At 41.1% G+C, this 15667-nt stretch overlaps 2 protein-coding genes across 2 annotated transcripts in view; both read right to left on the bottom strand.

The window, feature by feature from the left end:
* The window catches only part of LOC109462680 (atrial natriuretic peptide receptor 2-like), an 8568-nt gene extending 3848 nt beyond the window's left edge, over positions 1 to 4720 (bottom strand). Inside the window, exons 1-5 of the mRNA XM_019759241.1 lie at positions 4525 to 4720; positions 3909 to 4110; positions 3423 to 3536; positions 2651 to 2805; positions 2109 to 2263 (exon numbers count right to left, since the gene is read on the bottom strand). Of these exons, the coding sequence (XP_019614800.1) occupies positions 2109 to 2263; positions 2651 to 2805; positions 3423 to 3536; positions 3909 to 4110; positions 4525 to 4679 (781 nt within the window). The 5' untranslated portion in view covers positions 4680 to 4720. The remainder of the gene's footprint in view (positions 1 to 2108; positions 2264 to 2650; positions 2806 to 3422; positions 3537 to 3908; positions 4111 to 4524) is intronic.
* A 1020-nt stretch (positions 4721 to 5740) lies between these two features.
* LOC109462679 lies at positions 5741 to 13902 on the bottom strand. Its single transcript, XM_019759240.1, has 6 exons — positions 13843 to 13902; positions 11661 to 11789; positions 10283 to 10417; positions 7790 to 7937; positions 6672 to 6892; positions 5741 to 5929 (listed from the first exon to the last, which is right to left on the bottom strand). The coding sequence occupies exons 1-6, from the start codon at positions 13900 to 13902 to the stop codon at positions 5741 to 5743; spliced, it is 882 nt and encodes a 293-aa protein (XP_019614799.1).
* Between the last annotated feature and the right edge of the window lie 1765 nt (positions 13903 to 15667).

Raw genomic sequence — 15667 nt, 5'->3', positions numbered from 1 at the left:
GCAAACTGGACCCTCTATGTGGCCGGCCAACTCCTCTGGCCAATGATTTCCCCCTTTGCCGATTTCTACTATTTATTCAGCCTGCAAAGGAGTCTGGTAGAGACTAGTCACACCTCACATTTCCTCAGGGCACGCCTCGGGCGGAGGTCGGATTTGTTTACTCAAACAGCTCTGTGTACGTAAGAAACTGTTGAAGTCGTATGGGGTTGGTTAGACCAAGGAGGTTTCAAAGAATCCCTTTTAAACCTTCTCGGTTATACTGGTAAAGATATTAGCAAAATGTGTGCTTATTAGACTTAAAGAGTTTGTGTATATTTTTTTTGTCGTTCAGTGGTACGTTGTCCCAGATATGGTTCTAGACATCTTACTTGTCTTCTGGATACGCTCTGGGATTCAGTTTCATTTGATAAAAAGCTTTGGGTACGGGTCAGAAACCTAAAAAAACGTAGGTATGGGCTGTACCGATTAAAATGTCAGCAGATTTTTTTACATTAAGCTGAACATCTATTTCGTTTAGAATTCATCCTGCATTTTTCTGTCTACGAATTTCTCTTGTATTCCTTATTTTCATTTCCCCAAAACACGGCCCTCGATCTACCACTTCTCGATCCTTTTCCTTCGTGCTTTAGAACCTTCCCTTTGCTGCCGAGTCGTTTTCATCTGTTTAATCAAAGCAAAGTAATTTATTTTTCGTTTCGAATTTATCCTGCATCTTTTCTGTCTATGGATTTCTCTTGCATTCCTTATTTTCATTTTGTTATTTTCACAAAACACGGCCCTCCACCGCTTCTCGACTCTTCTCCGTTCGTGCTTCAGAACTTTCCCTTTGCGGCCGAGTCGTTTTCATCTGTTTAATGAAAGCAAAGGTTCCTGATTAACCTCCCGCCGTCTCGGCTAACCAGAGTCAGATATCCCGTGTCGTACCGGACACCTGCTGTCACCACTCATGTCCTAAATAAAACATCTCCATGGAAACGTTTACGTGGTCCCTTGCAGCTACGCCGCCTCCATATAAAGGTTTTCTCTCTTTTAAGTGAGTCCGTACGTGCCGCCAATGCAAATGTGAGAAACCTTACAGAGACATAAATACAGCATGTATAAACATATCATCCTTACCAGGCTAAATCAGCAGGTTTTTAAAATTTTATTTGGGGCTTATATATATCATATATAAATATATAATGTGCATTTATTTTTCTAATGGCGGATTCTTTTTTGTTGCTAGGTTTCTTGTGGGCATAAACAAGCAGCAAAAACACAAAAACAACCCCCTCCACCCAAAAAGCCAACCTCGTAGAGCCTACTTATTATTATATAATGAGGCCATCCATGTAAGGAGTATTATTTCAATTACGCGCCACTTGCAAGTCTGTTGGTAGAAAAGTGCTTTTTAGACTGTATGTACATTGCATGGATCTTCGGGAAGGGAATTATTTAAGGGTTTAATTTTTTAGGACGCTACGTGCAGAGTTATGCAAATTGGCAAGAAAACATCGGTGGTTGAGGTTATCAAACTCATCTACTTATCATTACAATAGAGCATTTAATACTCTAGCTGTAGGCTGTTCGAGCTTGTTTCTAATAATACACTGTCAACTGCGCACTTAACTTCTGCACCACAGCAGGAGGCAAACAAACCGCTGGAAGCTAAAAATATGCTCATATAAGACACGAGGCAGTGCCTCAGATCACTCCAACAGGCTGACATTTATCCAAATAGGGAGAACAATTTACCAGGGGAGTGTTTTTGAAGCTACAAGCCTCTCCCGGGCTACTGTTGTCGAATTGTCGTAAGAAATTTACGAAGAACTTGTGTCCTGGTTGTGATCAATCGTAAGATTTCTTTTCTCTCAGTTGGCCAACGCGACAACAGCCGTACGTTACCCATAGTGCATCGCGACTCCCAGCATGCAACGGGACCACTTATTTATAACCCTTTTCAGCTTTTGTTATATGTAAGCGGTAGCGTAAAAATACTTCGAAACTTGAGTGAGTTGCACTAATACTATCTATAATACTATCTATCTTCAACGGTTGCTTGAAAAAAATTTACGTGGAAAGGGTTGCAAAGCACCAGATTCTGTATTTCAGGAGCGATGAAAACCCACCTGTATGTATGCCGATGCGCAGGCGCAGCCTCTTGTTGGGTGAGTGCGGGATGGTGACTTCATCAATGGCGACCAGCAGGTCCAGGGCCATGATGGCGATCTGTTCGGCATGGCGGTCTCCGTTCCGCTCGGGCACACCGCTAGCCACCATGTACCTGCACGGAGAGAGAGATAGAGGGAGTGAGTGAGAGAGTGAGAGAGAGAGGGAAAGATGGAGACAGAGAGAGACAGAGTGTGAGAGTAAGACAGAGAGAGAAAGAGAGACAGAGTGTGTGTGTGAGAGAGAGACAGAGTGAGAGAGAGAGGAGAGAGAGAGAGACAGATTGTGTGTGTGTGTGTGTGAGGGAGAGGGAGACAGAGACAGAGAGTGTGTGTGTGAGAGAAAGACAGAGAGAGATAGACAGAGAGACAAAGTGTGTGTGAGAGAGAGACAGTGAGAGAGAGAACGAGACAGAACGAGAGGGAGGGAACAAGCAAGAGAGCGAGAGAAAAAAAGACAGAGAGCGAGAGAGAGTTTTCATGACTTTGAAACTACGACTAACCCGTCGCCGATGGTCTCGACCTTGTACACGTCGTACAGCTGTATGCGGATGTCGAAGCAGACGTACAGCGAGTTGAGGATCTCCACCACCTGCATGGGGGTGCAGGACGCCGCGATGTTCGTGAACCCCACGATGTCAGAGAAGAACACGGTAACCTGGGGGAAAATAGAGATGACAAAGATTTTTGTAGATTTTAGTAAAAACAGGAAACCAATGATTTTACAGCTCCGCCCGGAGCCGTATCTCTAGTTGCTGTGAATTTCTTGTTTTATTGTATTTAGTCTTATAAATTTCAGGACGCCGCGATGTTCGTGAACCCCACGATGTCAGAGAAGAACACGGTCACCTGGCGGGAAATAGATATGACAAAGATTTAAAACTAGAACGGCAGACATTTGTTAGGCAATTGGTATGAATCAGAGGCACATCCATACCAAATTTCAGATCGTTTCAGTGTAATACCAGGTCTCCGAGACCACAAATGTAGAGTTTCTGTATATAAATGGCCCACAAAACCAGATAAAACAATTCTAAAAGCCCGTAATCAACAGAAAACAAAAGAAACGTTGAAGGACTGGAAAAAGACAGACAATGGCATGTTTTCCTCTTCGAAGGAAGATGCATCATTTTAACGATCTGTCAAAGATTTCAGATCTAGAAATATTAAAAAACAGGAGGATCGCCGACATTGTGACGTCTTTGAATTAATTGGTTTTAGATCTATTTGCCACGAAACGACACGATGATAATTTTCTACTGAAACCATCGCTACCTGATCGTAGCTCTCTGCTTCTACCGGCTGTCTCTTCTTCAGTTGATCAGCGATGATGGGCGGCAACATTTCGTGCAGAAGGCGGTCTGTCAGCTTCTTCTCCTTACGCAATTCCTACAGTAAACAAACAAACAAACAAACAAATAAACAACAAAATGGATGCATTTTGAGATACATAAATGAGAACAATTAAGAGGGCGTCCCTAACAAAGTACTTTGTACTTAGTACAGAGTAAGGAAATAAGTATTGCATTTCTCAAGAGCACATCACCGGGGCCTGCCAGGGGTTCAAACCTTCAACTTCTGAGTCAACAATCCTAACCCTTGCCACCCGAATCTCCAAGCAGATCTTTCGGGGCTCAAATGATATTTTCAAATTGGCCAGGCAGTATCCATTTGCCAGACAGTATTCTATGCCTTGGCCACTTGTCTTTGCAGCCACCGAAAGATAGATCTGCTCGGGTGTTACTTGCCACCTTGACTGACCTCTGTCCTTTGCTCCAACATGGCGGCGAAGTTCTTGACCCAGACGATCATCTTGTGGACGAGCGACACGACGCCGAAGAAGCAGAGCACCACGACCACCGACAGTGAGGTCTGCAGGGCCAGGGTCCGGTACAGGTGGGTCATCTGGTCAGACACTTCGGCTGTCGTGAAGTCTGACAGGTACGTCTGGCAACTGTGCAGGCTGGGGTTGAGGAAATGTCAGTATCAAACAGATTTCCTCATCCGGAACATTTTTGTTTTGCCGTGCTGAAATTGCATTGGATGCCTTTAACCCCCTTGGAACGTGAAAAGCTTATCTTTTAGGACAGTCTGTCTAGGATTAGGAGTTAATGCGTAGATTATACGAAGCAATGAGAGCCATAGGTAGTTTTGATGCATCTTGCCAATGTAACAAGAGCAATATCGTTTTCAGGCATCATAAAGATGAATCTTGAACCTTTTGCAATCACCGATACCAAAAAAGTCCAGCAAGTCGATCAAGCAATGTCGAGGATTCTGCTTCACTGAAATCATTGAGTGAAACTTGAACGGCCGACTGGAGTACATATTTTGCATTATAAAATTTACAATCAGAAAAAAATGGATTCCTACGTACTCCTGCACGAACTCGGTGATGTTGTCGTACCAGGTGACGGACTGGTTGAAGCTGGGCGTGACGGGTCGGTTCTGTCCCAGAGCCTCCCACCACGTGGACGTCCCCGCGCCGCGCAGCAACTCCAAACCCAGCCCGAACTCCTCGCTACACTCCATGCCTGTTCCCTGGGAGAAACGTTGGCTCGACGCTAGGAACTCGTTGCTAAGGAGATGAAACAAGAAGAGATGATGAGCTTAGAATATGACCAAGAAGCTTCAACGTCCTTGATCATGATCGATATAACAGAGTTTGATGACTCGTAGCACCTCCAAACCCAGCCCGAACCCCCTCGCTACACTCCATGCCTGTTCCCTGGGAGAAACGTTGACTCGACGCTAAAAACTCGTTGCTGAAATTAGAAGAAGCGAGGGGCTTATAATAGAATATAACAGAGTTAACTAGAAGAGAGTTTTTAATAGGTTTTAATTCAGCTACTCACTGACTCGCTACAGCTACTATAACTACATGTACTATAGCTACTCACTCACTACAGCTACTCATTCAACTACAGCTACTTGTACTACAGCTACTCACTCACTACAGCTACTCATTCAACTACAGCTACTTGTACTACAGCTACTCACTCAACTACAGCTACTTGTACTACAGCTACTCACTCACTACAGCTACTCACTCAACTACAGCTACTTGTACTACAGCTACTCACTCACTACAGCTACTCACTCAACTACAGCTACTTGTACTACAGCTACTGCAGCCTACTTACTACAGCTACTGCAGCTTGATACAGCCTACATGTATATCTTTATGCTGATCACTATTTGTCCAATTTCTACTCTTTCCAGCCGCCTCCAGAAGTCCGGTAGAGGCTAGTTACTGACCTGTGATAGTCTGAGTGTGACATGAGCATGAAGAGCGTGTCCGGCAGCCCGCCCTGGGAGTAATACTGGCCGCCCCAGATCCGCTACTACAACTACCTACTGCAGGTACTACGGCTACTTGGCTACGTACTACAGCTACTGCATCTTAAGTTAATACAGCCTGTATATGCCTATATCTTTATGCTGATTTATATCTATATCTTTATTTGCCCAGTTTCTACTCTTGTCAGCCGCCTCCTGAATCCGGTAGAGGCTAGTTACTGACCAGATCCGCTACTACAACTACTCACTGCAGGTACTACGGCTACTTGGCTACTTACTACAACTACTGCATCTTAATACAGACTGTACAGGCCTGTTAGAGGCTGGTTAGATCTAGTTACTGACCTGTGGTAGTCTGAGTGTGACATGAGCATGAAGAGCGTGTCCGGCAGCCCGCCCTGAGAGTAGTACTGGCCGCCCCAGATCCGCACTCGGTCCGCGTGGTCAGCCGCTACCAGCAGGTCAACGTACGCCATCAGGACCTGAACAGTAACAAAATACATAATATTGTACACATAAATATAAGTGCAGGTAAAAATATATTACGTAATCTATAATATTAGTTCATGTTCAAGTTCAATCTTTGAAAGAATCCCCATAGAGATCTGAATTGAAGATTACCTTTGATATGTCGGTGAAGAGTAGACATGCAGGTAATTAGATGCGCCAAAAAACCGTATACTCAAGCAACTGGACATGATGTTGAAAACGATTTCAGGTAACACCCACTACCTTTTGTCAGTGACCTTTTCCAAAATCATATCCAGTTGCTTGAGTAACTATTGTTGGCATGAATTTTTATATTCTCATAAACAACTCAATTGGAACTAAGTTCTGCATATCCAAGCTTTGTGTCAAGCTTTGGCGTGAGGATACTCCGTGTTTGACTATGGTAAGATCAGCTGTACAGGCCAGACAAAAAGATTCAAACACTATTCGAAGTGAACAATGTTCAAATGCTCATACGTACAGCAATGAAGCTGTTTCTTGACTTTCTAATCTAGAACGAAATCGAAAGAACTACCCAGTCTGCTGTGAAAAGTAATCGGCGGTCAATGGATACAGGCGGCCGATATAAAGTCCCCGGGTTACCGGCCATCGAATCTGCTTGGAGATTCTGTTGTGAAAACCCCACGTACAGTTTTAACATGTTATCTCTCTATTTGACCAATTTCTACTCTTTCTTTCCGCCTCCCGAAGGATCTGGTAGATGCTACCGCGTACCTGCCAGACGTTGTTGCGATCCTCGGACCTGACGCTCTTCTCCACCCACAGGATGAGTCGGGAGATGGCCTGCGTGTAGAACGTCATCATGCCCACACACGTGGCGCCCGTCTCGATCTTCGTGCGGTGCAGGTTCAGCTGCCGCAGGAAGTTCTCGCGAGAGTGGAACGCGCTGGACGGCGGGCTGTGTTCGATGTCCTTGTCCGGCCAGCCGGGGATTTCTACAAGGTCAAAACAAGGAGCTTAAAATTATTAAAACTTTATCAAAGATCCTTAAATTTAGGTCAAAAGACTAACAATTCTAGGTCTTTTTTGTGAAGCGATGCGCGAATACAGGTCTCGTGCTCGTTGGTAATATCTCGCGAGAGTTGGGCCGCCATCTTGGATCATCTTGCTCTCAGCACTGACTATGACATTGGCGGTCACCGAAACGTCGGATGAATAAACCTCTTGGATAAAGAGGATCTTTAATTCAGTGACTTACCAACCTGATGAAACTATTCAAGGAGCAGAACTAGTAGTAGTGTGTTATTTAATGTTGAGTTTTAGATAGTGGAACATTATAAAACTCAGTCCTCTTCTTCCCACCTGTAATATCAGTGTCGGTGAGTGTTAATGATTATTAAAGGAAATGTTGTTGTTTTAAGTGGTGATAAATTTTAAAGCTTATTTCTCTTCCTCCCACCTATGATATCAGTGACGGTGAGTGTTACAGATTTTGAAGGATATTTGCCTTTAGATGAGATATTAGAAAGCTAATTTCTCTTCCTCCCTCCTGTAATATCAGTGTCGGTGAGCTAGTTTTACTTATTTATTTCACAAATGTACACTCTTGTACAACAGCAATGTATACATTCTTTCACAAATGTACAACAGCAGGGGGGGGGGAGTAGAAGCGCATCCCCCTGAATTAAGCACAATTTGTCACATCAATGTTGGAAAACAATACATCTAAAAAACGTATATACAAAAGACACATATAAAATTATTTACAAAAGATATACACAATATTACTTAGTCAGCCCATCCAGCGTAGGTCTAAGACCCGGTTACAGATTTTTAAGGAAATATTGGGCTTTAGATGAGATATTAGAAAGCTCTGTTCTCTTTCTCCCCACCTGTGATATCAGTGTCGGTGACCTCAAACGCGTCGTACACTCTGCTCAGCACGATCCCGATGTCCTGGTCGCTGTGACGCTGCTTGGAGACGATGAGAAGCGCCGTAAGGCCTCTCTCCTCTATCAGGCTATATATGGCGTGCATTACCTGCGGAGGGAGGGGGGCATTAGGATCGGTTAATTTTAAAACGGTTTTAAAGGCAACCAATGCGATTTCAGAGCAGCAAATTCTGAATATGGCAATCTATATGATATTGACACATACTGCTTCACATTAGCACATTTGAGTCAGTATTTCATACTTTGGGTATTTGAAACTGCAGAAACAAGCCCCAAGACGAGTCCTTTGTTTTATGGGTGGTACCATGAAGATCAGCCAAGGGCCCTTCCAGTAACCATTTTCCGTCGGGAACTTTTGCTCCGCGAGGGTCAATCTACGTTGGGATAGTGTTGTTGCTGTTGAGTGTAGATACATGACTAGAATATTGACTTTAAAAACTGCATTGGACGCTTTTAATATGAGGTCTCTGAACTCTGTTGTTTACATGTACATATGCACGAAAAATGAGATACATAAAAATAGTGCCGATGGCGAAAATGCTCTGAAAAGAAAGCCAGTAGGGGTCCTTTCCGCTGTGTGTGGATCAAACAATTCTCGCGGCCCGAAGCTTTCGTAACCACTGCTTCTCCTACTGAGTCAGTTAGTCAAGCTTGCTTATGCTTGACGTTTCTGACTTAAGGAAAAGAGATGCTGCTGCAGTGAGTGTTAGTTCAGTGACTAGAAGCTAAGAAGAGTTCAGAGACCTCATATTAAAAGCGTCCAATGCAGTTTTTAAAGTCAATATTCTAGTCATGTATCTACACTCAACAGCAACAACACTATCCCAACGTAGATTGACCCTCACGGAGCAAAATTACCCGACGGAAAATGTTTACTGGAAGAGCTCTTGGCTGACCTTTAGGGTACCACCCATAAAACAAAGGCATTGCAATTGTGGCTTTGCACTGAGCAAACTCGTTATAAAAAGGCATGTAATTTCATGATGTCCATTAAATCTTCCATATCTAAACTCTGTGGCTTACGTGACGGACACTTAAGAAAGACAACAGCTGTTCCAATTCTGAACATCTTTGAAGAGGCGTCGAGACCTCATCTCCACAGATTGTTAATTTGAGCAAACAAAGCTGCTCTGCTATCTAGGCCACTTCTGACGCACATTCTGCAGAAGCACATGTCCATTAATTGCTCTCCAAATTGACCCATTTTTTAAAACCCCCGACTCAATTTAGTTATACTCTTTAAAATATATAAGTTTACAAACTTTAGAAGCGAGAATATCGTACTTTTGTTTAATTCTCAGGAAAAATATATACCTGTATCTGTATCAGTATAGCAGGTATAACCGCCCTTTGGTGTAACACACCAGCAACATATACATGCCTTTTTTTACAAAGAATATCGCACAATAAGTAGAAGCGCATGTTCACTAATTGCTCACAAACTGACCTACTTTTTTTAATCCATTTTGAAAAAAATCTCTGACTCATTTAAGGTAGAATCAAGTCTCAGGGTTATATACATTTCTATGACTTTTTTTGCAACCTTTAAGAAACAAAGAATATCGCACAATCGAGAGAAGGACATGTTCACTAATTGCTTACCAAATTGACCTATTTCTTTCTCAACCCATTTAAAAAAAAATCTTTCAAATCATCAAGTCTCATGGAAAATATGTATTTCATAAACTTTTTTGTACAAATCTTAGGAAACAAGTAGTATCGCAAAATCAGCAGCATATCTTCACTAATTGCTCACCCATTTTTTCTAACCCATTAAAAAAATCTCCGACTGAATTAAGGTAAAATCATCAAAATTGTGAAGTATCAAAGGGGAAAGGGTATATATTTTTACAAACTTAAGCAAGAATATTGTACTTTTGTTTAAGTCCAAGGGGACAATATATATGCCTTTTTTTACAAACTTTAAGAAACAAGTAATATCGCTAACTCGGCACAAGCACATGTCCACTAATTGCTCCCCAAACTGACCCATTTTTAAAACCTATTTTTGAAATAAAATCTCTGACTCAATTCAGGTAAAATCTTTAAAATCATCAAGTCTCATGGAAAATATGTATTTCATAAGCTTAAGCAAGAATATTGTACCTTTGTTTAAGTCTCATAGGGATGTGCATGGTTTAGTAACACGCTTTAAGAACAAAGGATATCGCACAATCGGAAGAAGCACATGTTCACTAATTGCTCAAGAAACTGACCTACTTTTTTCACCCATTTAAAAATCTCTGACTTAATTCAGGTAGAATCAGGTCTCAGGGTCTCAGGAATATATACATTTTAAACTTGAGAAATCTTGAGAATTATGAAGTCTTAGGGGGTATTTTACAAACTTAATAAGAAACAAAGAATAAGTCTCAAGGGGAATATACATTCCTTTTTTTACAAACTTTAAGAAACCAAGAATATCTATCGTACCTTAGTTCGCCACTCCGTGCGTTCTTGTATTTGGGACGTGAGGTAGACCATCTCTACTGTACTCTTCAGGTACAGCACCACCAGGACCAGGATACCCACAGATCCAAGCAGACACACTAGCGAGATCAGGATCACCTGGAAAACAGAACTTTCTAGTTTAAAAGGAACTTGTTTGTTTTGTAATCTAACATTTCAACAGAACATAGTGGAAATAGCAGCGAAATCAGGATCACCTGTAAAAGAACAGAATGGACGCAGTGCACAACAAAAAGTGTACTTTCTGCAATTATGCTCATATACGTTTTGTCGCGTTACATGCAGTAGTTTAATAAAGCAATTTTTATAATGAAGAACTTGGCCATGCCTTACAGCTAGTGTACCTTTGCTATGTATGCAAAATGAGCGAAACATTAATATTCGTAGTTAAATCTTAAACATATTTGCGCTGATACATGGTATATGTTATTGTTCTGTTTGTCTTGATGTTCGTGTGCGCCATCTTTTGTTCCCACTATCACGATATATACACATCTATTAAGTCAGTACGTCAATAACCAATACACCTTTCACTGCCACATGTTTTCCATGACGGTGAAGAGAACGTACAACAATACATGCACGCGTCACTGTTTACGTGCGTGTAATTATAGAACTTATGTTGGAAGGTTGCTTTGTAGAATAACATCTACAGCTGTTAGGTGATTAACTGTTAGGCTAGCACACTGAGATAGCCCTTAAACTACCAATAGTCTATTGGTTACGGTTTAAGACAGGAGGAAGATGGTTAACAGTATTCGGTGTTTGTTGGTCGTTCTTGAGTTTCTGAGTCTAATTTGACCACGGCACTGTATTCGGCATAAATAGTGTCTTAAATAGAAGTTGTTGAGAAATTTCAATTTAAACACAAAAACATCTCACGGGAAAAACAACTTCCTGTTTCCCTCCGTTGGTGAGGCTCTGGCTTTAAAAGAAGAAATGGTAGTGCACTCAAGTAGCAAGGGCTTAAATTTTTAACGATCTACTTGCAGTTAACAAGTAACACATAGACTGATACAAAATAAATGAAGTACACAATGTAAAAAAGAACAGAGATGTTACAAGCGAATGGCCAAATTTCCCACCCAATGATAAAATGATAGGACACAACAGTAAAATGAAATGAAATGAAAATATTATAACACATTCAAGCTCTAGTTGTTACTTCAAACAAAATTGAGATGACGGGAAAATTTTAGTCTGGCTAGAACAGTAAGCTAACATTGGTAGAATGTTCCTTACCATAATTTTAACGTTAGTAAAATGTACCCTACCTTTAACATTTACTTATTAGTAAAATCCAGCTTATCCTTATTCTAGACGTTAGTTAAATCCACCTCACCTGTCTTCTCTTCATCTTCTCGCTAGCCCGCTCGGCCCGGGCGGCTGTCCTGTGCTGCTGGACCGTGTCCGTGTCCATCCGGATGTCGATGGAACTGGCGCTGGGCCGAGGGGAGAGCGTCTGACTCACCTAACGCACAAACAAAGCAAAAATACTGTCTTAAAGGCATCCAATGCAGACGGGTACCACCCATAAAATAAAGGACTCATCTAAGGGCTTGTTTCTACATTTTTAGATAACCAAAGTAAATGGAATACTGATTGAAATATGCTTATGTTAAGCGGTATGTGTCATTATCATAAAGATGGTCTTTTTCATGATATTTCCAATTTTGCTGGTCTGAAATCGCATTGGGTGCCTTTAGGTCTTGATGATCCTAACATGTGACCTATGCTTAGCCCAGTGGGGCAAAATGTACAATACTTCACTATCATACAAAGGACAATATACAGTACACTAGTAAAATGTACTTCGTCTTCTACTTTACCTAAACTACAAATACAAAAAAAAAATATTAGTGGCCGGTCATGTACGCCTTCCACAGAAAGAACAAAGCAAATATAATATTTTAAGTCTTGATCCTAACATGTGGCCTATGCTTGGCCCAATGGGGCAAAATGCACAATTCTTCACTATCATACAAAGGACAATATACGGTACAATAGTACAATGTATTTCGTCTTCTACTTTGCCTAAACTACAAATACAAAAAAATTATTAGTAGCCGGTCATGTACGCCTTCCACAGAAAGAACAAAAAAGCAAAAATAATATTTAAAGTCTTGATCCTAACATTTTGGCACAGTGGGGTAAAAACACACAATTCTTCGCTACCATACAAAGGGCACTCTACAATACACTAGTAAGATGTACTTTGTCGTCTACCTTACCTAAACTACAAAAAAAATTATTAGGGGCCTTCCGCAAGAAGAACAAAGCAACAAAATAATGTCTTAAGTCTTAAGACCTGTGCTTAGCCCAGTGGGGCAAAAATGTACAATAATAATGGTCTCCATGTATTCAGATATAAACCATGCTGCTGTGTTTCACCTGATGATTGCTGAAGTACTTAGGAACAATCTTCACTTTATTTTCATATCAATCAATAGTTTGTGCTTATAAACCTGCTTTTCTCCTCTGGTCTCTCAGTCACAGACGAAAGCTAGTGGATACTACCTGAAACGTCTGACCGTTTCCAAAATCATATCCAGTTGCTTGAGTAACTGTTTTTTGGCGTATCGCATTGCCTGGATGTCTAACCTTCACCGACGTACTTAGGATCAAGATTCGTCTTCCTGTTATCCTATTTTCCACATGCCGGCAATTATTGGCAATCATATGCATATATACGATGTATATAGATGTATATATATATATATGAACGTTTAGTATGCACAAGTACTTTCGACTTCCTCCTATCGCTTCCTCGTAATTGTATGAATGCAGATGATTGTATGATTGCTTCGAATTGGTTTATCCAAGAAGGTTTCTCGAAGGTTGTTAGTAGGTAAAAAACAAAAGATAATATCAAAATGGTTTTCTTTCTCTCACATCAATTGTTTTAACGCTATAAAATAAAGCGACATTTCGAATTTTGTGTCGTTTCACCTGTGCTAGTGTGATTTTCAAAGCTCGTCTTTGTGGTGCAATCAGCTAGGTAAGATTTATTCAAATGCTATGGTCTTCATAGTGTAATCATGTTCATTGCTACCACTGCCTGTTAGATACTCTAAAGAGCCATAGTATGGATATAGTATGTCCCACAGACAAACAAACAATGTTGGGCGATAAGGTATGTTGCACTTTGCAGTCGTAAATTGTGTGAACGTACAACATACAAATGTTAATAAGACCACGATACCAAAACGTTTAAAACATTATGTTAGAACGAAATAAAATATATACAATGACAATAAACAAAGAAAGGGTATTGGGATTTTCTCACACACAACGTAACCAGGTATTCTTCCTACCTTGCTTGCAAACAAGGTCAATCAGACACCATCCTAAGAGCTTCTGACTGGAGTTTTGCTTCTGAGGAAGATGTCTGATCGAAACATAAGCAAGGTAGGAACAATACCCGGTTGTGTATAAGGAAATGCCAATATTTCTACCAACCTGATAAAATTATTTTCGAAAAAAAAAAACGACAACAACAAAGAAAACAAGATCCCTGCACCTACCTGTAGTGAGTCAATAGGTACGGCAATGCGCCGCGCTGTCTTCTGTACTATCCACTCCATCGACGCGAATCAAGGCGCGAAGACGCTTACACTCGCTTCAAACAGCTGTTGGTGTTTACCAAATTTTCCTCCCGACATGTTTTTGCCATTTTCAAGAGCGCAACGTCGGATTGGAAAAGAGCAAACCGCACAGGATGGGTTCTGAGAGCTTCTAAGCAGTTGAGAGCGGTTCGGTTCGGCTGAAGACAGTCTTCTAATTAAGGAAAAGGCCCTCAAAGACAGCAACATGAGAGAGGCGCGTCTGAGCATGCGCGTAATATTGGACAAATCACAAATGAGGTGACTTTCCCCCGTTTTTGGAAAGGCGATGAGCAGCATAAAATGAAATACCTAATTCAAACACACTTTTGGCCCTAAAGTTTTTTGGGATGCATTTCATATTTTGGATGCATTTCATATTTTGAACGAATCAAGAAAACAAAACGCTAAAAAATTAACAAAATAAAAGGACCATGACATCCTATCCTTTGAAAGATGATACTAAATATTCATAATATACAGATAAGTTGACTAGCAGTCAAATGTTACAGTTGCGGTACGTGTACGCTTAGGAGAATAGAAAGATCCGAAATACGGCAGAAAATCAGTCTCTATTGAACGTATTTCAGTGTAGTTCATGTATCTAGTAGTACCTTGTTGTTTCTTGATTTCTTGATTTGATTTGAGGCATTTTCTAAATGTAAGTCACTCCAATTGGGTTACTAAAATTTAGTAGAATTAATGACCAACTTGAGATCCCAACCTGAACCTAATTAGCTACTCGAACGCCGTTTACCGTGCACGCAGAAATGAGCGTACGAAATCTTATAACGCCAATTACTGGGGTCGTGGCTGCTGCTTACCGCATTGTGAGGAGACGAGGAAAATTTAATCAGGGTTAAATGAAAGGACGTCCTCAGGCGGAGAGAAGAAACCTTCCGGCTGCGGCGGCTCACAGAGTAAATCTGATCCATGCACGGGTCTGCTTTCACTGAGAGGCATCAAAGTAGCAGCCGTGTTCATTTCATTTCATTTATTGGTGATGCCACAATGCATTACAAGTGGGAGCCAGGCAGCCATAAGGCTGGTGGTGGCTGCCACTGGTACATACAACACAACACAACACAACACAACACAACACAACACAACACAACACACGACAACACAACACAACACAACACAACACATCACATCACATCACAACACAACACAACACAACACAACACAACACAACACAAGACAACACAACACAACACAACACAACACAACACAAGACAACACAACACAACACAACACAACACACGACAACACAACACAACACAACACAACACAACACAACACATCACATCACATCACATCACAACACAACACAACACAACACAACACAGGACAAGTCAATACAATATACAGGACCTAACAACAAGTTACGAATATCAAATAGCAAAACATAACAGTGCATTATACAATATCGAAGACACATCATCATCAAATTAATATAGTAATCATAAGAATCTCCATAGTCAAAAGAGAAGAGCAAAGATGGAACGGTTGGAAAGTCTGATAGGTTAAAAATTGTTCAAAAGTTAGTGATCGGATGAGAGGTGGTTCCTGCATTTGGCCTTGAAAATTCTAACGGTGGCGGACCCTAAAAGTGTCGGGATAGGGATAAACCACTAAGGAGCTAGCCTTGGAGAGGCTTTCATTAGAAAATACTAGTATCTCAAGGAGATTGATTTTTGTTTATTTCGGATCTTTTTATTCTCCTAGATGTACACGCACTAGCTAG

Source organism: Branchiostoma belcheri, unplaced genomic scaffold, assembly GCF_001625305.1.
Source record: "Branchiostoma belcheri isolate BF01 breed outbred unplaced genomic scaffold, Haploidv18h27 scaffold12, whole genome shotgun sequence".
Classification (NCBI taxonomy): Eukaryota; Metazoa; Chordata; class Leptocardii; order Amphioxiformes; family Branchiostomatidae; genus Branchiostoma; species Branchiostoma belcheri.
Note: the sequence above shows the minus strand (reverse complement) of the source record. Positions and strands in the feature narration are given on the sequence as shown.

What these genes read in the sequence shown, in the direction of transcription:
- LOC109462679 (XM_019759240.1), bottom strand. Translation starts at nt 13,902, where the DNA reads ATGGAGTGGATAGTACAGAAGACAGCGCGGCGCATTGCCGTACCTATT. An exon ending in GCACGGAGTGGCGAACTAAG is followed by an intron (nt 7,938 to 10,282) that starts GTACGATAGATA and finishes CTCCCTCCGCAG; the next exon opens with GTAATGCACGCCATATATAG. An exon ending in CACCGACACTGATATCACAG is followed by an intron (nt 6,893 to 7,789) that starts GTGGGGAGAAAG and finishes TTGACCTTGTAG; the next exon opens with AAATCCCCGGCTGGCCGGAC.